Below are 25,104 nucleotides of genomic sequence, written 5' to 3' on the forward strand. Positions count from 1 at the left end.
AGCCTCTCCCGAGATTTTTGTTCATTTTGTGTGTTTTCACTGCTCTATGAAAACTGCAGACCTACCACCCCTGTTCTCAAATGTCGGGGGGGGGGGGTGTCTTTACTTGTGTCCCCTTAAATCACAAGAAATCTGGGTATCAATTTGGCAAAACGCACTCAGAGCTTTAAAATGTTCAGTTCCTCTTTGACCTCATACCAATACATCTGAAAATTTTTCACCCAAGGAAAGAATCAGAGATCACCTCAAGAAGGCTTGTTACAAAGATTTTCTCTGTAGCATTATTTATAATACGCAAAAGCTGGAAATAATTTCAATGCCCAACAAGAAAGAAATGGTCAAATGAATTCTAGTACACCTGTGTGAAGAAAGCAACACAGCCATCAAAAAACCACCTTTTCAGGGAATATTTAATGATAAAGGAAAATGGTCACGCTATAAAGTTACATTAAAAAAAAGCAGGGTACAAAGCTATAAGCAGCATTGTGCCAGTTCTCTAAACAATAAAATATATGTGTATGCGCTCAAACAGAAACAATTAACAATGGAAAAAATGCCCAAAATGTGAACAATGGTTATCTCTGAGATGGGGGAGGGGGGTGTTTGCTGGTTCTTTACTTCATTATACTTTCTTGCATTCTAACATTGTTCTACGATGAATGTGCATCTTTTTTATAATCACAAAGAAAGATTATTTTTAAAAAGCTGGATCTATTTCTTTAGCTCCCCATAGCAAATGTCTTCAATGAGCGATAATTTAAAAGTCTCCCCTCTCCTTTATTCTTGGCCTGGCATGTTTCTTCTTCTTTCTTTAAAACCTCCTCTAAAGGCATTCTTTTTTTCTTTCTTTTTTTTTTTTATGACATTCAGTATATCCTTCCAGAATGTCTCTGTGCAGAGTATCTCTAAGTTTGCTTGCAGGAAAAAACACTTGATCCTTTTCCTAACTGATAAAAAGCTGCGTCTTCATTGATCAGACAAGAATAGCTATGCATCAGTTTCTGGTTCCACTCTTGCCTCAGGGACAAAACGAAGCTCAGAGCAAAACTTAATGCCAAATTATACTAAGTATCCTTTCCCTAACTTTCTGGTACATTCCATGTGATCTGTGAGGGCACAGGCTAGTCATGTCTGTGCATCTCTGCATTTTCTGTGTAAACAGTTACTTTTTTGAGTGCTCACTACACACTAGGCAGTGTGCCAAACACTTAACTTGCATTCTCCCCACTTAACCCTCATAACCTCCCCACTGGGAAGAGCTTCTATACACCCACTGAGATAAAACATGCAGTGAATGAACGGACGTGGTGAATGCTTTCAAATCTTCTTTTGTCTCTATATTAAGGTTATTCCATAAATGTCTTTTTTAAAAAATTAAAAGCTCATATCCTTTCTAGAACAGGCCAGGGGGAGACGTAATACCCACTTGGGGGTTTTACCCATCCAGAATTCTTTCTCCTTTCTTCACCTTGCTGCACCTTGCCTTCTCTTTCAGGAACAGGCCTCCCTGATTATCAGTCTATGCAGCATGAGTAAGGGTAAACACCACCCTACACGCACCCCCACACACACACACCCAACACACACAACCCCTCTGGAAAGCCACAGGCCCCAGTGCCGATCAGCAATTTTCCTAGTGACCTCATTCATTTAAGTCCCTGGATCCAGGGCCCAGAATGAACCCGAACCCAGTTCTAACCCTGGACTTTCCTGTGATAGAAGCCACCATATTTTCTTTTTATGTTTAAGTCAGTTTGCATTGGATTTTTGGCCACTTGCAACCCAAAGAATCCCCACTAACACAGAAAATATAAGTATTTTTAAAAGTGACTACAGGACTTCCACTTCTGGTAATAGGTAAGACTGAAGTGTCTGAAGAAATCCTCCTGGTACAGAACATCCAAAACATTCTTGACAAAACACTTTTTAAAATCTTTTAAATGCATGGCTCAGCTGACCATCAAGTAAGAGAAATCCTCAGAGACTGGGAACTATACTATAAAATAGCATGCTTAATATGCTTTGATAAATAAAAGTCAACCTCAAATGAATGATAAAAGAACAAGAATACCAGGCAGATCTGACTGTAGACTTCCCACAGCAACGGTCAAGCCAGAGGACAATAAGGACAATATCTTCAAATGCCAAACTGTCAACCTGGCTTTATATACCCAGCAAAACTGTCTTCCAGGGGCAAGAACAAAGTGAAAACATTTTCAGATAAATAAAACTGAGAGGTTACAAAAAGTAGACCTCTATAGTAATTAATACATGATGTACTTCCAGAAGAAGGAAAAGAATCCTACAACTCAGGAAAGAATGGTGAGCAGAAAAAAACGGTAAACCGTGGATAAATCTAAAGAAATACTCCTTTTTAAAACATGTCTAATTGGTTGGTTAAAGCTGCAGGACAGAATTAAAGAGTGGAATGAACTGGCACATGAGTTAGGAGGGAACACGAATTATCAAGCATTCTAAGGTTTGGGGTTCAGAAGGAGTCATGGTTACTGATTAACCTGAGACTGCAGAGTTAAATATGTACTTTATAATTTATAAGGTTACCACTAAAAATTAAAGAAAGATACGATAACTGTTAGATTAGTAAAGAGAGGGAAATGGAATGATAAGGGAAAACAATCTGTATCAATTCAAAAAGGAGCATGATGGGAAAGAAAAAAAAAACCCACAGAAAAATTGTACCAAATAGAAAGGAAAAAAATAAGGTGGCAGAACCGAATCCAAAAGTATCAGTAAGTATAGTAACTATAAATGGACATAACTATCTAGTTAAAAGACAAAGGTTGCCAGTCTCTGGATTTTTTTTAAATGACAACACAAAATTAAGCATCATGCTATATTCAGAGACACGCCTAAAACATAAGGTCCCAGAAAGAGTGGAAGTAAAAGACTAGAAATGATACCATGAAAAGAACTAACCAAAACTGAACATGTTCTTGGCTTTAAAGTTAAGAATGCCATCTCAATGGTGTCCACAACATGGACCTAGGGAGAATTTTGATCAAGTATTCTGCACTTTACAACCTTGTTGGGGAAACAGAAGAAACACACGTCAGTCTAATCAGGGCTACAGTGTGTGATGTTTTTCCAAAGTTGATGCTGTTATGAGAACAGGCAAACAGGCTCCACCTCTGCAAAAAAAAGTAATCCCGACCCACTGCCTCCTGCCAACCCCAGCAAGACGCAAACACTTCCTTCTGCTGGATTATCTAGTTAGAGCTATTTGACTCTGCCATCCCAGCACCCAAATCCTGAATCCTGAACGCAGACAGAGATCTGAGATTAAGTCGTTAACAAAGTTAAGATCAGAGCAAGGGTTCAAGAAAGGCAAACACCTGGGTATCAGTTAGACGCCCCAGCCAGCGGTTTCCCTGATGATTGTGTGCACGGCAGGTATACTTGGAAAAACACACCACCCCTGGGCAATATTGCTCCACCTTTTCTTTCTCACCAAACAGGTCAGAAGGCAGCTGAGAATGACTTTAGTGTGATTATCTCGAAGCCCCGCTATGCTGTAAAAATTACCGCTTCTGTATTTATCGGTATAATATTATTAGCTACCATTTACTTGTGACACACTTTGCAATTGACTGAGTTGTCATTGCTGGTTTCAACTGGATTTGATCTGTTTTTAATAACTACATCGTCTCATTCTAGTATTTTCCCACACCCTCCGAAGCACCCACCCTAAAACACCTGAGGAAGGAATCCACAGGCTCCAGGCCAGTAGTTTTCAAACCCTTGCAGCTTCCAGACTCAGCCCAGGTCCTATCCACAGAGATTAACTGTTCCAGGGAGCAATTTTTTTAAAAGCTCCCCTGGGTCGCAAGCCCAGCTATCCGGCTGCCCACTTTGGCTTGAGGCCATCCCCCCTTTGCTAGGATGAAATGAAATGACATCAGTGAAAGTGTTTTTGCAAATGCCATACTTACTATCCTATACCTTGCAAGGATTCCTTGTCACCATTGTCCTCTCCTCTTCAAGTCAGTAATGTAACTGATACAAATAAAGCTCTGCATTCATCCACTGGCATGTGAATTGTGAGATTCACAGAGGGCTTGGGTTCTGCACAGAGACCTGCCAAATTAGAGCCATCACTCCTAAATGTCTCTTTATTGGTCCAGCCCTGTCCGAGGGGGCAGGCCTGGCACCAAGCCTTGCAGATGCCAGGAGAAGCTGAGCTGAAAGGTGACACCAACTCCTTACCTCTCTAACAGGTCAATGCACATAGTGCACAGGCTCTGGCTAAAAACCTGTGGGGGCCTAGGACCCTCCACACGGTTGGGTGTGTTCTCATCCACACATTCATGTTACATTTTTCCAAACCTGTTTCTATTCCTGGAAAATTCTAGAAGGATACAGAGCAAAAAGTTAACAACGGTTCTCCCGGGTTTATGAGCGCTTTATAGTACTTTTTTTGTTCTCCATATACTCTAAAATTTCTACAGTGAGAAATATTGCTTTTATAATTTAAATAAATAAATGTCACCACACAAAAAGAAGGGAGGAAATAAAAGAATAAAAGATCAGCGTTCTAGACCAGCTCCGCCCCAGGTCTGTTGTGTCACCTTTGGGCTCCGGAACTACCTTCATGCTCATTAACCAGACTCTCTGGGAACCATCCACACACTCGCCCCTCACCCGCCGAGCACAAAGCACACAGGCCTGACCCTACCATACACTGAGGCAGAGCTCACACCTTTATCTGGAACTGGGCAAGAACAGCCCACAGCCCTGGGTAGGAACACCCGCCAGGAAGCTTTCACACTCCTTATCACCCGTGTCCGGATTAACTGCCGGGCAGGGTAAATGCAACAGCAGGATCTGCATGCAAATCCCGATAGGACACAGAACACAGAGCAGCTGTCGCCATGGAGACAGGAGACCATAAGCCCAGCAGGTCCACCACGTTTCAAAGAGATCTTCACAACTCTGCACAATAGAGGAAGTGGGATCCTGGGAAAGAACAATCCCTTGAGGACTCTCAAAGGCGACCTCCTGAGTCCACTCCTAGCCAAGGGGGGTGGGGCTGAGCACACAGCGTGCTCCCAGTGCCGGGCGGTGCCTTAACCCACAGGTTGGGTTATTTCTTCTGGTTCGCGGTTTGCCAGAGGGGGAAACTGACGCTCGCTTGCCAAGATCATGGTACAAGGAAGCAAAAGCGCCAAAATTTCATCTCCCAGGGCTGAGTCTGACCTGAAACTGCGTTCCTCCCCCTAGACCTTGCGTCCCTCGACGCCCTTGGGATTTCAGGGAGCTAAAGGAATTACTACCAATCCTAACCCACAAAGTTTTGCTCGGAAAGGTTAACGGTGAAAATGCCTGGGCAAAAGAATGAGCAGTTCCCGGAAAACAGGGAGAACGAGGAAATTCAAGTCCATCCAACTTCTGCCAGGGGCAGAGGGGGCCTCCTCTTCCTCCAGGTACTCATCCTATTTCCAGAGCAGGCCCCGAAAATCCTGAAATCAGCACGGAGCCCAGAGAGCCAGGAGGGCCCAGGAGTCCCCCGAGCCCAGTCCCCCCACTTTCCAGCTGTGGAGCCTTGGGTGAGGCCCCTAATCTCTCCCAGCCCGTTTCCACACCTGTAAAACAGGAGTGACATGGGGGGCGCAGGTGCCCGGGCACACAGCAGGCTGTCCACACCGGCCTTTTGGGGGTGCCTTGCTGAACCCTCCTCTCCTCAAAGTCTGTAAGGAGGGGGACCTAGACGATCACCACCAGCTCAAGAGGAAAAGAGGGAGAAGGTCAGGAGTTGGGGGCCAAAGGGGAGGCAGCCACCTGGATTTCTCCTCCTGCCAGCCCCTGGCCTTGCTCCCCGCCTACTCTCAGAAGGAACTGGGCCTTCTGGGTAGCAGCGTCGGGTCCTGCACCACCCACGGGGCCAGCTGCTCTGGGCCACGGCCGGGAGCAGCCCTTCCCACTCCCCTCCGGCTCCTGTCTCCTCAGGAAGCTCAGGTATCCAAGTCCCAGGAGAGGGGAAGGAGGCTTTCTGCCTCGGGCTTGGCTTCCCCGCCACCTCTCACCTCACCTGCCCCGCTCCCCACGCGGTTCTCTCAACCCGCCGACGCCCAGGTGAATGACCGACCCATCCCTGCCCCTAGACGTCATGGGCTGCGCGGGGCGGGCACCCCAGGGCAGAGCGATACCCTCAAAGTGCAGGGAACTGGGGGTGCTGCGAAGGCCCCGAAGGGCACCGGAAAGGGGGTGTCACCTTAAACCTGCCTTTTTAATCTCCCGCGGCCCCGCGCCCCTTTCACGCGGCAAAGACAGAACTTCTGCAGGTGGAGGGCGGTGGGGGGCAGAGAGACCACCTAGCAACGGATGCGTCCGTTTCAAAAGGCATCTTCGGGTTTCTTTTTTTTGTTGTTTGTTTGTTTTTCACTTTCTTGCCTCCCCTTCCCTTCCCCCCACCCAGGAACCCTAATACTGCCCACTGCCAAGACAGGCTCCCTCACCGGCGAGGGCCCCCTGGATTTAGAGCCCCGGTTCCCCCCAGCCACTGTGCAGACGGAGAAGCCCCGGCCCGCAGCGGGGAGGGCCGGGGACTCCGAGTCCAGTGCTCCCCCCACCCCGAGCGCGGACTCACAGCGGGTTCCAGCGCTCGGGTAGGCGGCGGTGCAGCGAGATGCGGTCGCTGAGGTAGATGTTGATCTGGTGCTGCTGCACGCTCTCCTCCTGCAGCCGCAGCTCCTCGCCCTGCAGCTGCAGCCGCACCGCTTCGCCCCTCGCCCCCAGCGCGCCCGTCGGCTCCGGGGGCCTCGGCAGCACCGGCGAGCGCCGCCCGGGGCGCGGGGTGCGCGGGGGTCCCGGCTCGGCCGCCCCGGCCCCGCGCCGCGCCCGCAGCACCGAGCTCAGCCCGGCCAGTGCCAGCAGCGCCAGCAGCGCCAGCAGGGCCAGCAGCGCCAGCCGGCCGCGCCGCAGCCCCCGCGGGCAGCGCCTCCGCGCCGCGCGCCCCCACATGCGCCCGCCAGCTGCGGCCCGGGCCAGGCGCGCCCCGAGGCGGCGGCCAGCTGGGGACCCGGATCCCGGAACCGCCGCGCGCGCCGCCCCGCCCCCGGCCCGCCCCACCTGCGCGCCGCCCCCTTCCCGCCCCGCCGCCGGGGGCGCGGCGCCGCCACCCGGGTCCCCCCGTGGGCCGGCGGGGCCCTGCACCTTCCGCGGTGGGCCGGGGCTGCGGGGGTGACGGCGTGGGCGTCAAAGCGGTAACGGCCGGGGACACACTTAGCTCCGGGCGTGGCACGAGGGGCACCGCGAAGCGTCGGCCGAATGCGCCCTGCGGGATGCCGGGAACTCGACGGACATTACTTCGTCGGATTCCTGCGGAGTGCAGGGAGAGGGTGTCGGGGATGAAGTGGGGTCCCTCCCAAATGCACTTGTGCCCGGAACCTCAGAAAGTGACTGTTAATTTCCTAGGGCAGGGGTGAAAATGGACCACAAGCTGGGTGGCTCGGAACATCAGAAATGGATTCCCTTATCGTTTTGGAGGCGGAAGCCTGAAACGAAGGTGGCGAAGGTGGCGGCAGGACTTCCCGCTCCCTCTGAAAGCTGGAGGAGAGAAGAATCCTTCCTCTCGGCTCCTAAATCCTGGGATTTGCCTGCTATCCTGGGCAGGTCCTTGGCGTGTAGATGCATCCTCCAATCTCTGCCTCCTCCATCTTCACGTGGCTTTCTTCTCCCTTGTCCATGTGCCCAAATATCCCGCATACTCACATACTCACGGCCCATCCATTCATAAGACCCCCTGGCCTTGGCTACAGGGTCCCTTTGGGGGCATTAACAGAAATATTTAACAGGGTTGCTGAAAATATTTAACAGGGCCAAGACTAGAATGAGGCACAGAATTTAAGAGGCACCAAAAATGTCAGCAATGAAAATAAATACTATCTTTAAAATTCAAATGAATGTTAAAGAATCCAGGATGAAGAAAATATCAAAATTTTAAATAGACACAATGTGTGCACTTGCATAACTCACTCCCTCATCTCACTCACCCTAAACCTAGCCCTGATGCTATCTCCTGAACTTGATGGTAATTACATAGGAAATTCATTTCCTGGGGCCACTGTATCCAAATCACCAAAAACTGGGGGGCTTTAAACAATAGTTTATTCTCTCCCTGTTCTGGAGGCTGAAAGTCCAAAATCAAAGTGTCCATGGGGCATGTTTTGCCTGAAACCTGCAAGTGAGAACCCTGCCTCGCCTCTCCAGGATGGTTGCAGCCATCCTCGATGCTCCTTGGCTTGCAGCTGCACCGCTCCAAGTCCTGCGTCCGCTGTCACGTGGCCGGCTTCCCTCTGAGCTCTCTCCTTATAAGGCCACCAGTCAATGGATTTAAGGCCCACCTTACCCAGCATGACCTCATCTTAATTTGACATCTAAAAAGACCCTATTTCCAAATAAGGTTACATTCACAGGCCCAGGGTTTAAGGCTTGAACATATCTTTTTGGAGGACACAATTCCACCTACAACACATGGATAAATACATATGTACAGATTCATCAGGCTCTCATTTAAAATCCATGTACTTAAAGTTATATCTTAATTTTAAAAAAGCAAAAAGCAAAAAAAAAAAAAAGTAAAAAATGAGCAAAAAGAGAGAAAGAAGAAGGAGAGTGAAAAACAAACAACTCCTGACCTTGAGGACAAGGGCTAAACTCCCCAGCCAGCGCATGAGGCTCTGCAGAATGTGGCTTCAATCTGCAGCTCTGGGTAACCAGCCATCTCTAGGGGAAGAGAGGGGAGGGAGGAGCGTCACAACCTCAGGTCTGTGCACATGCTGTTCCCTCTCTGGAAATGCCCTTCCCCACCAGGAAAACCCCAGCCATCTTTCACCCCTCAAGGCCCTGCTCAGAAGCCAACTCGTCTGTGAATCTTCAGCAACTCCACAGCCTTTCAGGCAAATGTGTTCCAAGTCTGCATCATCCCTTGTGTCAGGGCTCCACCAGAGAAGCAGAACTGGTAGGATATATCTATGCAGAGACTTATTGCAAGGAATTGGTTTGTGCAATTGCGGGGGCTAGCTAGGCAGGTCTGAGACCCATAGGGCAGGCTGTCGGGAGGGTCCAGGGCCAAAGCTGCTATCCACAGGCAGAATTTCTTCTTCAGGGCAGCTTCCATTCTGCTCTTATGGCCTTTCAACTGATTGGATCAGGTCTACCCAGATTATCTAGGAAAACCTCCTTTACTTAATTAGAGATGTCAATCACATCTTCAAAACACCTTCACAGCCACACCTAGATTGGTGCTTGTTTGAATACCTGGGGCCTGCCGCCTGGCCAAGTGACACATAAACCTGACCATCACCCTTTGCAGCACATGGTATGTTGGACTGTGTCTAAATCACACCTAGGCCTAGTAATAAAAAGAATCTAGGGGGGTCAGGACACGAGCTTTATGATTCCTGTGCTTGGTACAGTATTGGGCTCACAGTAGGTGCTCAATTAATGCCTGGCTCTGCATCTCACACTCCCTTCTCAGGCATCTGTTCGAACTCACTGAAGAGGTTTCTCCCAAAATGAAAAAAAAACATGAATTCCTAGAGTCCTGCTGCTGGAAGGGGCTCTGTGATGGATCTAATCTGGCAGTTTTGAAAAGCTGCTCCAGGAATCCTAGGGCCCAGGCAGGAGAGGAAAGGGAGGCAAGAGGTAGAGCTATGCCTCTGCTCCCCCAATCTAGAACGTTGCCCGTCTCACTGTCTAATGCTTTGAGCTTCCTCATTAGATTGCATTTGAGGAAGAAGCTTGGAAATGAACAAGGCCAAAGGAATTACGTTGTCCAGGTCCACAGCTGGCCACTGTCAGAACAGGAAATAGAAGGGAGTAACAGGGTGTGGCAGAATCTGCTGACTGTCTGCCAATAACCATTCTCCTCCTCTTCCTTAAGAGTAGAATCCCTGATTTATTCTGGCAGGGATGGCGTGGGGGTGGGGGTTAGGGATTGCACAAGGTCTTCCAGAATAAGGACTAGATCTCCCAGCTGCCCCTACCACTGGGCGTGGCCTGTAACTAAGCGTACTGCCAATGGGATATGAGCAATATTGTCAGGTGGGACTTCTGAGTAGTGCCCTTAAAGGAAACATCCTAACTCTTCTTTCTTCCTGCTGGCTGGATGGTGGATATGAAGACTGGAGCTCAAGCAGCCATCTTGGGCCATGAGTTAGAAGTCATGTGTCAAGGATGGTAAAGCCACACAACAGAAAGAGCCCAGGTACCTGAATGGTGGATGTTAACCAGTCCCAACTGCCTTTCTCCAGGCTTCATTTCCCTAGAAGAGAAATAGCTTCTCTCTTCCTTAAGCCACTGTTTCTGTGGATTTTCTGTCATAAGCAGCCAACTCTAATCCTAACTAGTACAGAAGATTCCCTCCAAATCTGGCTCTGATGGTGAGGCAGTTTTAAAACAAGGCTGTGAATTCTTTGGTACTTCATCTCCTGGAATAAGGGCAGACTTGTCTAAGTGCTTCAACCAAAAGAATACACAGAGGCTAGGTGTTGGATGCCACGCGGCTTCTACCTCGTTCACGGGATCACTTGTTCTTGCAGCGTGAGCTGCCAAGGAGGAAATCCGATCACCCTGATACAATCCTGCTGGAGCAGCCCCAGGTGACCACTCCAGTCCACGGTGCCAGCTGGCCCGACCTTCAGCCGGCCCAGGCAGGCCAGACAGCTCACCTGCGTGTACAAAAACCACTTCAGAAGCAGGCCCTCCCCAGCCACTGGCACCCCAATTATCCCAGCTGTGCCCCAGACATCGTGGAACAGAAAAGAGAGGTGCTCTTTCCAAATTCCTGACCCATGGAATCCATGAGCAGAAGAAAATGGTGGTTGTTTCATGCCATGGAGTTTGGGGGTAGTTTGTTACACAGCAACTGATAACTGCAACAAATGGATGACTGTAATTGACACTTTCTCATTTGGGGTGCAATTATTGAGCAGCTACCATGTGCCAGACTCCACATTAGACACAAGGTGTGATTAGTGAACAAGACAGACATTTTGACATCTGGGTGCTTAGAGGCTAAAGGAGAAGACAGATGTTGAAAAGATCGCTTACTCATGTTGCAGTAACTGTTTTGAAGGAGAATTACAGAACACTAAAAGGGCTTATAATATAGAACCTGGTATAGTTTACGGGTTTGAATGCTTCTCTGAGGAAGTGATGCCCACTTAGGTACCTGAAGGCTAAGGTGATATCAGAGATTTAAATCCTATCTTAGGTCCATCTGGAACTCCCCCACCAGCCTCAGGGAGAAGAATGTTTTTGCCTCTCCAGTGGAAGGATAGAGAATATAAGCTATATATGTTTTTGTTGTTGTTGCTGTTGTTTGTTGTTTACCCTGGTGTGGTAGGTTGAATTGGGACCCCAGGAAAAACATGCTCTAATCTTAATCCATTCCTGGTGTAAACAGGGCCTTTTGAAGATGTTATTTTTAGTTAAGATGTGGCCAACTGAATCAGGTTCGGCATTAATGCAGATTACTGGAGACCTTTATAAGCAGAATGACATTCAGAGGGAGAGCGAGAGAAGCCACAGGGAGCAGCCAGAAGCTGGAAGTAAACAGAACCTGGAAGAGAAAGGAGGAAGGAGAAAATGCTGCCATGTTCCTTGGAAAAGCCAAGGAACCTCAAAGATTGCCAGTCAGCCAGAAGATACCAGCCCCAGAAGGAAGCAGGCCTTCTAGCCTCTGAAACCCTGAGCCAATACATTCCTGCTGTTCAGCCAACCCATTGTACAGTATTTGTTTCAGCTGGGAAAGAGACTCCTGGGGAGTGGTCCAAAGCTTTTTATCAAATAACCTCAGAACTGTGCCAGTTTGAATATATTATGTCCCCGCAACGCCATTATCTTTGATGCAATCTTGTGTGGGCAGACCTATCAGTGTTAATTAGATTGTAATTCTTTGAGTGTTTCCATGGAGATGTGCCCCACCCAACTGTGGGTGATGACTCTGATTGGATAATTTCCATGGATTTGTTGGCCCACCCATTCAGGGTGGGTCTGAATTAAATTACTGGAGCACTATATAAGATCAGACAGAAGAAGCGAGCTTGCTACAGCCAAGAGGGACACTTTGAAGAAAGCACAGGAGCTGCAGATGAGAGACATTTTGAAGACGGCCATTGAAAGCAGACTCTTGGTCCGGAGAAGATAAGAGAGGACAAATACCTCAAGTGCAACTAAAAGTGACATTTGTGAGGAACTACAGCCTAGAGAGGAACATCCTGGGAGAAAGCCATTTTGAAACCAGAACTTTGGAGCAGACGCCAGCCACGTGCCTTCCCAGCTAACAGAGGTTTTCTGGACGCCATTGGCCATCCTCCAGTGAAGGTACTTGATTGCTTGGACACTTCATGGCCTTAAGACTGTAACTGTGTAACCAAATAAACCCCCTTTTATAAAAGCCAATCCATCTCTGGTGTTTTGAGTTCTGGCAGCATTAGCAAACTAGAACAAGAACCACAAACAAAAAAGGTTAAAAAGTGCTGCTCTAGCCCAGTTCTCTCATGTGACCCCTGAAGAACCTGAGACAGGGTGGGGAGAGGGTCTCAAACAAGTTGGTGGCTCAGATGGAGTTCGGCTCTAACCTGCCCTATCCACCACTCAGCCTCTGGTAACTGACACCCCGGAAGAAAAAGGGCTGTCCCTGAGCGTCTCCCCCAGGCTCCAGGAGGGGAATGAGGTCTGTGGTGGACCCGCCAAAGCACTCCCACCCAGGGAAACTTGCTGCCGACATCGGACCTGGGGGAGGCAGCCCTACCCACAGCACTCAGAGCCTCACCTGCTTCCCCTGCCAAACAGTGTGGGACAGGTGTGGTGGAAGAGCCTGGAGCCGTGCCCTTGGCCTCTGTCCACACCCAATACACTTCTAATCTGTGGTCAGATTAGAAAACAGACAAAACTGCAAGTCACAGTGTCTCAGAAGGGTTTACCAAATTGGAATGCTTCCCAGAGGAGGCTCAGCTACAGTGAAATATGATAGAGTCAGGCCTCAGAAGACGAGAGCTCAAGTTCCAGGTGATAGCTAAACGCTATTATTTCTTGAGTGCCTCTGGCTGCCATAAACTGCTAGGCACTTTCTGACACAGGGTCTCATTTCACCTTTGTGATAACCTTGCAAGGCAGAGAGGTGAGGAAACAAGTTCAGAGAGGTGAAGTGACTTATCCAAGGTCACACAGCATGCAAGCAGCAGAGCAGGAATCTAACTAAGCCCAGGTCTCCTGACGGCCAGTCCAGGATTTCCCACCATGCAAACCATGTTTGTCGGGTTACTGCAAGAACAAAAGGTGGCCTGGGTCAGTGGTTAAGAGCACGATGTAGGAGTCCATTTGCCTGAGCTCAAATTCAGCCCCATGGCTTGTTGTTATGAGGCCCTGGGCAAGCTGCTTAATTTCTCTGGACTCAATTTGCTCATCGATAAAATGTGGTGATAATAATAGTGCCTCCCCAAGTGGAGATGTCAGGAGGATTGAGTGAGTTAATAGAGGCAAAGCACTAAGAAAACTTCCCGCCCAGAGCAACCACTGTACAAGTTATTAAATACAACGAGTGGGCTTCCTCGGCAGGTGCACCCCCTATGGACCTTCATTCTTTCAGTGGGTTTGTGGTTGGTTTGGGGGACTTCTGGGTTCACTAACTGCAACATCTCATCTCATGGGCTCTTCTCCCAACAGACAGATTTCTTTAGAAGGCACTTTTGCTTTGTCATAATAGCCTCCCTAGCAAGGGTCATTACATCCCTTTTGGGCTTACTGTGCTATACTATAGATGTGGCATTTCAAACATTAGTGGGGAAGAGAAGGCCAATTCAATCTGTGAGGTTGGGGCAACTCAATAACTGTTTTGAAAAAATAAAGCCAAATACATACTTCACACTTTATACCAAAAATATTCCAAATGATCTAAAGATATCAAGGTTAAAAAAAAAAAAAAGGCAAAAAACAACAAAAAAACATGAAAATCTCGATAGTAAAAAACAAGAGACCATTAAGGAAAAGACTTATAAATTTGACTATATAAAAATTTTTAAATTCTTTTAAGGCCCAAAATAACACACAGTCAAAAGACAAAAGACATATTGGAAAGAGAGATTTGCATATGACATTTCCTCAATGTATGAATCAACAAGCAGAAATAAAAATGGTCAAAGGATTTGAATAGATGCTTCCTCATAAAAGACATATAAAGGTCCATTAACATATGAAGGCAGGCAAATTAACATTACTCTGAAATGTTTTTTTACCTATCAGATTGGCAAAGATTATAGAGGTTATTAACTGCTGTGTCGCCAAGGATATGAATAAACATACAGCAAGGCACTCTCATACACTGTTGGTGGGAATACAAACTGCTATAACCTTTTTGGAAAGCCAGTTGGCAACATTTATTAGAAATGTTAAGATTCATATCCTTTTGATTCTGCAGTTCCCCTTCTAGCAATTTATCCCGCAGAAATAGATTCACAAGTGCCCAAAAGACAGGCATACAAGGGAGTTTAGTGCAGCATTGCATGTAAAAACCTGGAAACAACCCAAATGTCCATAAATACAACAGTATTTGTATTGTCCTCTATAAGCTCCCCCTTTCCACCCGTTCACTGGAGCTCCTTTCCACATGTGATTCGAATGCTGCACAATTCATAATTCATAGACTGCTTGAATAAATGCCTATAATTCATATCTTGTCTAACACTTTTTAAGTTTTGGTGACAGCAGTGGGATCCAAAGGAGACCCCCACCCACCCCAACAGCCCCCAGAGGCAGTGAGAAGAACAGGCAGAGGTACCTGCTGAGCCCTTTGTCCCCTTTCTTGGTGCCTGGAGGTCGATGGGCAGTGTTCCGGTTTGCTCGAGCTGCCGTTATGCAAAACACCAGACATGGATTGGCCTTTATAAAGGGGGTTTATTTGGTTACACAGTTACAGTCTTAAGGCCAAAAAGTGTCCAAGGTAAGGCATCAACAATCGGATACCTTCACTGGAGGATGGCCAATGGTGTCCAGAAAATCTCTGTTAGCTGGAAAGGCATGTGGCTGGCATCTGCTCCAAAGTTCTGGTTTCAAAATGGCTTTCTCCCAGGACATTCCTCTCTAGGCTGCAGTTCCTCAAAAATGTCACTCTCAGTTGCTCTTGGGGTGTTTGTCCTCTCTTAGCTTCTCTGGAGCAAGAGTCTGCTTTCAACGGCCGCCTTCAAACTCTCATCTGCAGCTCCTCTCTCAGCTCCTGGGCATTCTTCAAAGTGTCCCTCTTGGCTGTAGCAAGCTCACTCCTTCTGTCTGAGCTTATATAGTGCTCCAGTGAACTAATCAAGGCCCACAATGAATGGGTGGGGCCACACCTCCATGGAAACTATCCAATCAGAGTCATCACTACAGTTGGGTGGGGCGCATCTCCATGGAAACACTCAAAGAATTACAATCTAACACTGATACGTCTGCCCACACAAGATTACATCATAGATAATGGCATTTTGGGGGACATAATACATTCAAACCAGCACATAAGGCATCAACAAGAGGATACCTTCACTGAAGAAAGGCTGACGGCATCTGGAACACCTCTGTAGGCTGGGAAGGCACGTGGCTGGTTGTATTAGTTAGGGTTCTCTAGGGAAACAGAATCAATGAGAGGTGTCTATGACTATAAGATTTGTAAAAGTGTCTCACACAACTGTGGGTATGCAGGAGTCCAAATTCTGTAGAGCAGTCAGCAAACTGTCAACTCCAAGGAAGATGTTCGATGAACTCCTCAGGAAACAAACCAGCAACTTCAATGAACTCCTCAGGAAACGCTTCATTGGGCAGCCGAAGAAGAAGTGAAGGTCCTCTATCTGTCTTGCTTATAAGTCTTCAACTGATTAATTGGATTAAATCCAGCCAATTGCATTCTCTCATTGTGGAAGACACGGCCTTTGGTGAGTCATCAGTCACAGCTGCAGTCAACTGACTGATGATTTAATAAACCAGCCTGTTGGCCATTTCAGTACAAGTCAAGATTGGAAAAAGAGATAAGCAGAAAGGATTTGTGGAAAGTCCTATTGTCTGATGGGTTTGACCCCTGTGTGCTTCATGCAAAGCCAACAGAATTTTTGCGAGATCTTTATAGATGAAGCCATTGCGGGTCTGGACTGGAGGAGACAGACATGGAACAAATTGAAGGAAAAATTTCTTCAAAGACAGAGCCATGGAGGTTGAGGTCTGGAGTCAAGAAGCCTTGGGCTGGGAGGGTGGAGTGGCCCACACATATGGAAAGGGTGAGTTTGCCCCAGAGGTCGAGGGTGGGCATTCTGCCTCGATGCTCTGGAAGAGTTTTGCCACCCCAGGTCCCAAAGAGGGTGGAGCACATTCCCAGGGAATTGGGGAGAGCCTGGCTAACATGCCACTGCTCAGAAGGGCTTGAGCGTGTGCCCCGGAGATGGAAGGGAATCCAGGTGCTGCCCCAATGTTTGAGGAGGGTGGGGCCGAGAAGGTGGTCTCCCCAATGTGTGGGTATGTTGGAGCACTCAACCCAGCGTTTGGAGAGGAAAGGGCTGCCAAAAAGACCCTTAGGAAGGGTTAGACTCCTGCTCCTTCAAGCTCCAAGGATGCAACATTGTTCTGTAAATGACTCTCAGACTTTGAAATCTAATGGAGTTTGTCCTGCAGGTTTTAGGAACTGTTTTGGTCCTGTGAACCCTGTTTTCCTTACTCTTTCTCCTTATGGCAGTGGGGATGTTTATTCTATGAATGTCCCTCCTTTGTATATTGGAAGCACATAACTTGTTCTAAATTCACAGATCCACAGCTAAAGGACAATTATGCCTTAGGACTGACTGCACCTATAATTGATTTTGATGGGCTCTTGTTACTGAAATGATTTTAAGTTTTTGTGATACTGTGATGGGATGAATGTATTTTGTATTTGGAAAGAATATGTTTTTCTGGGGTTCAGGGGTGGAATGTGCTGGTTTGAATGTATTATGTCCCCCAGAAAAAGCCATATTCTTTGATGCAATCTTGTAGTTCAGACATATTAGTGGGGATCAAGTTGGAACGTTTAGATTAGGTTGTTTGCATGGAAATGTGCCCCACCCAACTGTAGGTGGTAACTCTGATGAGATAATTTTCATGGAGGCGTGGCCCCATCCATTCAGGGTGGGCCTTGATCAGTGGAGCCATATAAATGAGCTGACGGGCAGAGGGAACTCAGTGCAGCTGTGAGTGACGTTTTGAAGAGGAGCCACAGCCAAGAAGGACACTTTGAAGAAAGCACAGGAGCTGCAGATGAGAGACAGTTTGAAGATGGCCGTTGAAAGCAGACTCTTGCTCTGGAGAAGCTGAGAGAGGACAAATATCCCAAGTGCAACTAAGAGTGACATTTTTGAGGAACTGCAGCCTAGAGAGGAACATCCTGGGAGAAAGCCATTTTGAAACCAGAACTTTAGAGAAGATGCCACCCATGTGCCTTCCCAGCTAACAGAGGTTTCCCAGACACCCATTGGCCATCCTCCAGTGAAGGTCCCTGATTGCTGCTGTGTTACCTTGGACACTTTATGGCCCTAAGACTGTAACTGTGTAACCAAATAAACCCCCATTTATAAAAGCCAATCCATCTCTGATGTTTTGCATTCCGGCAGCATTAGCAAACTAAAACACTGGTATCTGCTGGTCCTTTGCTCCCGGGTTGCATTGCTTTCAGCTTCCGATTCCAGTGACCTCCTCTTTAAGCACCTATGGGTTCTCACTTAGCTTCTCTGAGGCAAACTCTGGGCTCCATCTCTTAGCTTAGCATCTCCAAATGTCTTTCTGTCTCCATCTCCAAGTATCTGGGTCTGTGTCAGCTCTTAGCTTCTGTGGGGTCGGGGTCGGGGGGCAAGCTCTGGATTACATATCTTAGCTTCTCTCCAAAATGTCTCTCTCAGCTTCTCTGATCTCCTCCTCTCTGTGAGCTCTCTTAAACTACTCTAGCAAACTAATCAAGACCTACCCTGAATGGGCAAGTTCACAACTCCATGGAAATAATTTAATCAAAAGGTCTCACCCAAAGTTGGGTGGATCACCTCCCTGGAAACATTCAATCAAAATGTCCCACCCTACAAAATTGGAATAAAAGATCATGGCTCTCCTGGGGTCCACAACAGCTTCAAATAAGCACAGTAGTGTCCTCTCGGAACTGAGGTCTGTAACTTGCACTGAGTTCCAAGTCTGAGCAGTGCTAAAGTCTGGGGATCAGACTAAGGGTCGGTTAGGGTCCAGATAAAATGTGCTGGGGATCAGACCATAAAGACTTGAAATCTTAAGTAAGTAACATGGGTTCTTCCTTTGCCAAAAAAAATTGGAATATGGGGCTCTCCCAACTGGGACGCCACTGGATACATGTTTAAAAACCATGGAACTTGTGTATTATTGCAAAAATGGTCAGATTTTATTAAGGATAATTTAGAATTGCAGTGGTCACAGTGGGATAGTTTGGGGTTTCAATAAAGTAGTTTTTCTCAGAGGACATTTGGGAAATAAGGGATCTTGCATCTCTCAAAAGTGATGGGATGCATATTTTGCTTAATATTCAGAGGCATCAGAAAGAACTACTGATTCCAAAATAGCCTCAATAAAAACTCCTTACAAAAAAAAATTTTTTAAAAATTAAGAAACAAGGAGCTGAGACAAACAACAAGAAACTTTAGGGACACAGACTTGACTCTGACTAAGCCTCCAGCCCCTTCTCTTTACCCTCTTTTGCCTCATTACTCAGAATCTACTCACTTCCTTTCTCATTTACTCATTTACTTGGAAAATGAGGCAAAACAGGACACTAGACAGACGCCCTTTAAGATTAGGCCCTCCGCAGACCCTGGCATTCCCACCACCACCACCTTTAACCCCTGGCCAAAGACGGACACCAGAGGAATAATTAATCATAAAAGAATTGAGAATTCTTTGGGGAGCTTATGCTCCAGGGATACCTGAACTACCTCAGCTTGTACACATGATGGTCTGAGCTCCAAATGCTAAATCCTGGAAGGCAAAAGCTGGTTGGACTCATCTAGAAAGGAACCTACAGGATCCCTCTTTCCACAGTAAATCTGAGGGTCAAACAGGCCCAGGAAATAGAGCAAAGATTCTATAAGATTACACATCAGGGCAAAGAAACTCTTAAAAGTCTCCTCCACATTGGTGACATCATCAACTTGGCGATGTAAGACATCACTCAAAAAACCTCCCCAGAGATTCAGAGAATATGAAGACAAATCCCACTTGCTTAGAACTCTGGAGGATGGTAGAGACTGGGGAAAGACTCCGTAAAGGCTGAATTGAAGACAGAGGAAAGTATCAGGTAGGAAACTTCCGTCTGGGACCAGGTGACCCCTTCCCCTCCCCCTCACTGGGTCCCATGCAAAGCCTGGGAGTTCTCCAGGGGCAGCAGCCCGGGACCCTCCCACCGGGGACACAGATGACAGAGGAACTCACAGCAGTGAGTTAGAGCCCCACACGTATCCAGGCATGAGGACCCAAGCCCACAGAGTCCCAGAGCGGAACACAAGCCGCTAAGGAATGCTGTATACAAAAGGGCCCCCAGGGTGGGGAGGTGGGGAGAAAAACCTGGGCAGAACAGCAGCAGCCAAATGCACTCACTCAATCCAGTTACTGTCGGGGGACTCCCGAATTTCAAAATGGACTTTTCTGGAGTGACCCACCTTTCTGGATTACTCCCATCTGGTTCCCTGGGATGAGATAACTTAATAGGGAAGAAACTAGAGGGAGAAAAGCCTCATGGAAAAAGAAAAGGGGATGGGGTTAGACTGAATTGCTGAAATATGGAGGACCCAGGACTGAAGTGTAAGGAAAACAGGGCACTGAGGGAGGGAGAAAATTTAAACAAATCACAGGAGCTGGGGAGAAAAGTCTGTATGAAAGCAAATAGAACAGATAGAAGTTCCCAAAGGAGGAACAGAGGAAAGGATGCTTTCTTCTGGAGGTTGAACAATTACACAAAAAGTGCAATCTTAAAAATTGTACCACATATCCAGGGCAAAAATCAGATGATGAAGAGCTAAGAAAATCTGATCATTAAACTTGGGCTTTTCTAAGGGTCCAGAATAAGTAAGAAGAGACTTAATGCAAAGCCAATCAACAATAAAACTCTAGATAAAAGGGAGAAACTCACCTTCAGAATCAAATTATCAAGATAATCAGCCACTTAGACATCACTAAAAAATTACAAGTCATACTAAGAAATAGGAAGAGATGGCTCTCTCAAGGAAATCCATTAAAAATTTAGAGGAGATAGAATTTGGAACAAATAATCAAAGATGTTCAAACAAATATACTAAATCAAGTCAAGGACATGAAAGAAAATACGCATAAAGAGATAAAGGATTTTAAGATTACAATGTGTGAGCATAAATAATTTGAAAGTATAAAAAGAAACACAGAAATTATAGGAATGAAAGGCACAATAGTAGAGATAAAAAATACACTAGAGGCATACAACAGCAGATTTGAATGGGCAGAAGAAAGAATCAGAGACTAGGAGACAAGACAATCAAAATTATACAGTCAGGAAGAACAGATAGAGAAAAGAATAGAAAATATTGAGCAAGGTCTCGGGGATTTGAGTGACAGTATGAAGTACACAAACATACACATCATGGGTATCTCAGAAGGAGAAGAGAAGGGAAAAGGGGCGGAAAGAATATTTTAGGCAATAACGGCTGAAAACTTCTCAACTCTTATGAAAGACATAAAATACATTTCTAAGAAGTGTAACATACTCCAGACAGAATAAATCCTAATAGACCTACTTGTACACACATTAATCAGAATGTCAAATGCCAAAGATAAAGTGAGAATTCTGAAAGCAGCAAGAGAAAAAGCAATTCATCACATACAAGGTATGCCAGTTTGAATGTATTGTGTCCCCCAAACGCCATTATCTTTGATGTAGTCTTGTGGGGGAGATGTTTTGGTGCTGATTAGATTTGCTTGGAATGTGCCCCACCCAGCTGTGGGTGATGACTCTGATGAGATATTCCCATGGAGACATGGCCCCACCCATTGAGGGTGGGCCTTGATCAGTGGAGCCATATAAATGAGCTGACTCAAAGACAAGGAACTCAGTGCAGCTGTGAGTGACGTTTTGGAGAGGAGCAAGCTTGCTAGAGAGGAACGCCCTGGGAGAAAGCCATTTTGAAACCAGAACTTTGAAGCAGACGCCAGCCACTTGCCTTCCCGGCTAACAGAGGTTTTCTGGACACCATTGGCCATCCTCCAATGAAGGTACCTGATTGCGGATGTGTTACCTTGGACACTTTATGGCCTTAAGACTGTAACTGTGTAGCCAAATAAACCCCCTTTTTATAAAAGTCAATCCATCTCTGGTGTTTTGCATTCTGCAGCATTAGCAAACTAGAACAGATTTTGGTACCAGAAGTGGGGTGCTTTTGCTGCTGAGTTTGCAAATGCCAAACATGTTGCAGCGGCTTTTTAAATGGATAAGGGGAAGATTCTGGAAGAATTGTGAGGAGCTTGATAGAAAAGACCTAAACTGCTTTGAAGAGACTGTTTGTGGAAATATGGACTCTAAAGATACTTCTGACGAAGACTTGAACAGAGATGATGAATGTGTTGTTGTGAACTGGAAGAAAGGTGATCCTTGTTTTAAAGTGGCAGAGAATTTGGCAAAATTGAGTCCTGGTGTCAGATGGAAGGAAGAATTTGGAAGCAACAACCTGGAATACTTAGCTGAGGAGATCTCCAGACTACGTGTGGAGGACGTACCCTGGCTTCTCCTTGCAGCTTACAGTAAAATGCGTGCAGAGAGAGATAAACTTAGAACTGAACTCTTGGGTTCAAAGAAACCAGAAGCTGATGGCTTGGAAAATTACAGGCTTCTAGGGGGTGGAATTCCAGAAGCTACAGCCCAACGTGAGGATGTAACCAAACATGGAACCCAGATGCCATTTCAGTACAAGCCAAGATTGGAGATGGAATTATCCAGAAAGGATTTGTGGAAACTCCTATTGTCTGATGGCTTTGACCCTTGCATGCTTCATGCCAAGCCAACAGAATTTTTGCAAAATCTTTACAGACAGAGCTGCTGCCAGTCAGGACTGGAGGAGAAAGACAGGGAACAAATTGAAGGAAAAATTTCTTCAAAGACAGAGCCATGGAGGTTGAGGTCTGGAGTCAAGAGGCCTTGGGCTGGGAGAGCGGAGCGGCCCACACGCATGGAAAGGGTGAGTTTGCCCCAGAGGTCGAGGGTGGGCATTCCACCTCGATGCTCTGGAAGAGTTTTGCCACCCGAGGTCCCAAAGAGGGTGGAGCACATTCCCAGGGAATTGGGGAGAGCCTGGCTGCCACCACACCGTTCTGAAGGGGTTGAGCATGTGCCCCGGAGATGGAAGGGAATCCGGGAGCTGCCCCGATGTTTGAGGAGGGTGGGGCTGAGAAGGTGGTCTCCCCAATGTGTGGATATGTTGGAGCACTCACCTAAGCATTTGGAGAGGAAAGGGCTGCCGAAAAGGCCCTTAGGAAGGGTTAGACTCCTGCTCTCTCAAGCCCCAAGGATGCAACGTCGTTCTGTTAATGACTCTCAGACTTTGAAATCTAATGGAGTTTGTCCTGCGGGTTTTAGGAACTGTTTTGGTCCTGTTAACCCTGTTTTCCTTACTCTTTCTCCTTATGGCAATGGGAATGTTTATCCTATGAATGTCCCTCCTTTGTATATTGGAAGCATATAACTTGTTCTAAGTCCACAGATCCAAAGCTAAAGGAGAATTATGCCTTAGGACCCACCACGCCTGTAATTGATTTTGATAGTTTCTTGTAGTTAACTTTTGTTACTGAAATGATTTAAGTTTTTGTGATATTGTGATGGAATGAATGTATTTTGTATTTGGAAAGATAATGTCATTTTGGGGTCCAGGGGGTGGAATATGCCAGTTTGAATGTATTGTGTCCCCCAAATGCCATTATCTTTGATGTAGTCTTGTGGGACAGACGTTTTTGGTGCTGATTAGATTTGCTTAGAATGTGCCCCACCCAGCTGTGGGTGACGACTCTGATGAGATATTCCCATGGAGGCATGGCCCCACCCATTGAGGGTGGGCCTTGATCAGTGGAGCCATATAAATGAGCTGACTCAAAGACAAGGAACTCAGTGCAGCTGTGAGTGACGTTTTGGAAAGGAGCAAGCTTGCTAGAGAGGAACGCCCTGGGAGAAAGCCATTTTGAAACCAGAACTTTGGAGCAGACGCCAGCCACGTGCCTTCCCGGCTAACAGAGGTTTTCTGGACACCACTGGCCATCCTCCAATGAAGGTACCTGATTGCAGATGTGTTACCTTGGACACTTTATGGCCTTAAGACTGTAACTGTGTAGCCAAATAAACCCCCTTTTTATAAAAGCCAATCAATCTCTGGTGTTTTGCATTCTGCAGCATTAGCAAACTAGAACACAAAGGAACTGCAATAAGACTGGGTACCAATTTCTCATCAGAAACCATGGAGGCAAGAAGGCAGTGGTATGATCTATTTAAGGTACTAAAAGAGAAAAACTGCCAGCCAAGAATTCTTTATCCTGCAAATCTGTCCTTCAAAAATGAGGGAGAGTTTAAAATATTCAAAGATAAACAGAAACTGGGAAGTTCATCAACAAAAGGCTTGCCTTACAAGAATTAGAAATTGGAGTTGTGCAGGTTGAAAAGAGAGGAGAGAGTGGCTTGGAGTAGTGTGAAGAAATGAAGGTTCAGAGAATAGGTATGCTATTGAAGTTGTATAGGCATCTTTTCAAATTAGTAGGTTATTAGATGTAGGTAGTGCATTATAAACCCCAGGGTAACCAAAAAGAAAGTATTTTAAAAATATACAGAAAAAGAAATGAGAAAAGGATCGGTCAGATATATAACAAAAGATCAACTGTACAGATAAGGAGGTTGCAATAAAGAAAAGGAGGGATAAAAAAAGATTTGACATATAAAAACAAAGGACAAAAGGGCTGAAGTAAGTACTGCCTTTACAAAAATAATGCCAAATGTTAATGAATTAAACTCCCCAATCAAAAGATGCAGCTCGGCAGAATGGATTTAAAAAAAGCATGATCCAACTATACGCTGTCTACAAGAGACTCACTTTAGACCCAAAGACAGAAATAGGTTGAAAGAGAAAGGTTGGAAAAAGATATTCCATGCAAATAATAATAAAAAAAAGAGCTTGGGTTATTACACCAATATCAGACAAAATAGACTTTAAGTCAAAAACTGTTATAAGACACAAAGAAGGACATAATAAATTAATGAAAGGGTCAATCCATCAAGAAGAAACAATCATAAATACTTATGCACCTAACCATGGTGACCCAAAATAGATGAGACCAACACTGGCAAAACTGAAGGGAGAAATAGACATGTCTACAATAATAGTTGGACACTTTTATATACCACTCTCATCAATAGATAGAACATCTAGACAGAAGATCAATAAGGAAACAGAGAAATTGAATAATATGATACATGAACTAGACAGAATAGACATATAAAGAACATTGCACCCCAAAATAGTAGGATATTTATTTTTCTCAAGAGCACATGGATCATTCTCCAGGATAGAACGCATGATGGGTCACAAAACAAGTCTCACTAAATTTAAAAATATTGAAATTATACAATGTATCTTCTCTGATCATAATAGAAGGAAGGTGGAACTCAATAACAGGAGGAAAAATGGAAAATCCACAAATATGTGGAAGTTAAATAATACATTCTAAAATCATCAGTGGGCCAAAGAAGAAATTGCAAGGGAAATCAATAAATATTTTGAGATGAAAGAAAACAGGAACACAACATATCAAAACTTATGGGATGCAGTGAAGTCAGTCTTGAGAGGGAAATTTATGGCCCTAAATGTTTACATTAAAAAAGGAGAAAGAGCTAAATTCAAAACCTAACTGCACACCTGGATGAACTGGAAAAAGAACAATAAATTAATCCCAAAGCAAGCAGGAGGAAAGAAATAGCAAAGATTAGAACAGAAATAAATGAAATGGAGAATAAAAAAATAGAGAGAATGAACAAAACCAAAAATTGGTTCTTTGAAAAGCTCAAAATCGGCAAGCCAT

The 25,104-nt window shown here is 45.9% G+C and overlaps 1 protein-coding gene across 1 annotated transcript in view; it reads right to left on the minus strand.

Moving 5' to 3' along the window:
• The window catches only part of GALNT12 (polypeptide N-acetylgalactosaminyltransferase 12), a 48,433-nt gene extending 41,377 nt beyond the window's left edge, over positions 1-7,056 (minus strand). The window contains exon 1 of the mRNA XM_037797272.1: positions 6,605-7,056. Coding sequence (XP_037653200.1) covers positions 6,605-6,978 — 374 coding nt within the window. The 5' untranslated portion in view covers positions 6,979-7,056. The remainder of the gene's footprint in view (positions 1-6,604) is intronic.
• Positions 7,057-25,104: the final 18,048 nt, after the last annotated feature.

The sequence above is a fragment of the Choloepus didactylus genome, chromosome 10 (genome assembly GCF_015220235.1).
Source record: "Choloepus didactylus isolate mChoDid1 chromosome 10, mChoDid1.pri, whole genome shotgun sequence".
Taxonomy (NCBI): domain Eukaryota; kingdom Metazoa; phylum Chordata; class Mammalia; order Pilosa; family Megalonychidae; genus Choloepus; species Choloepus didactylus.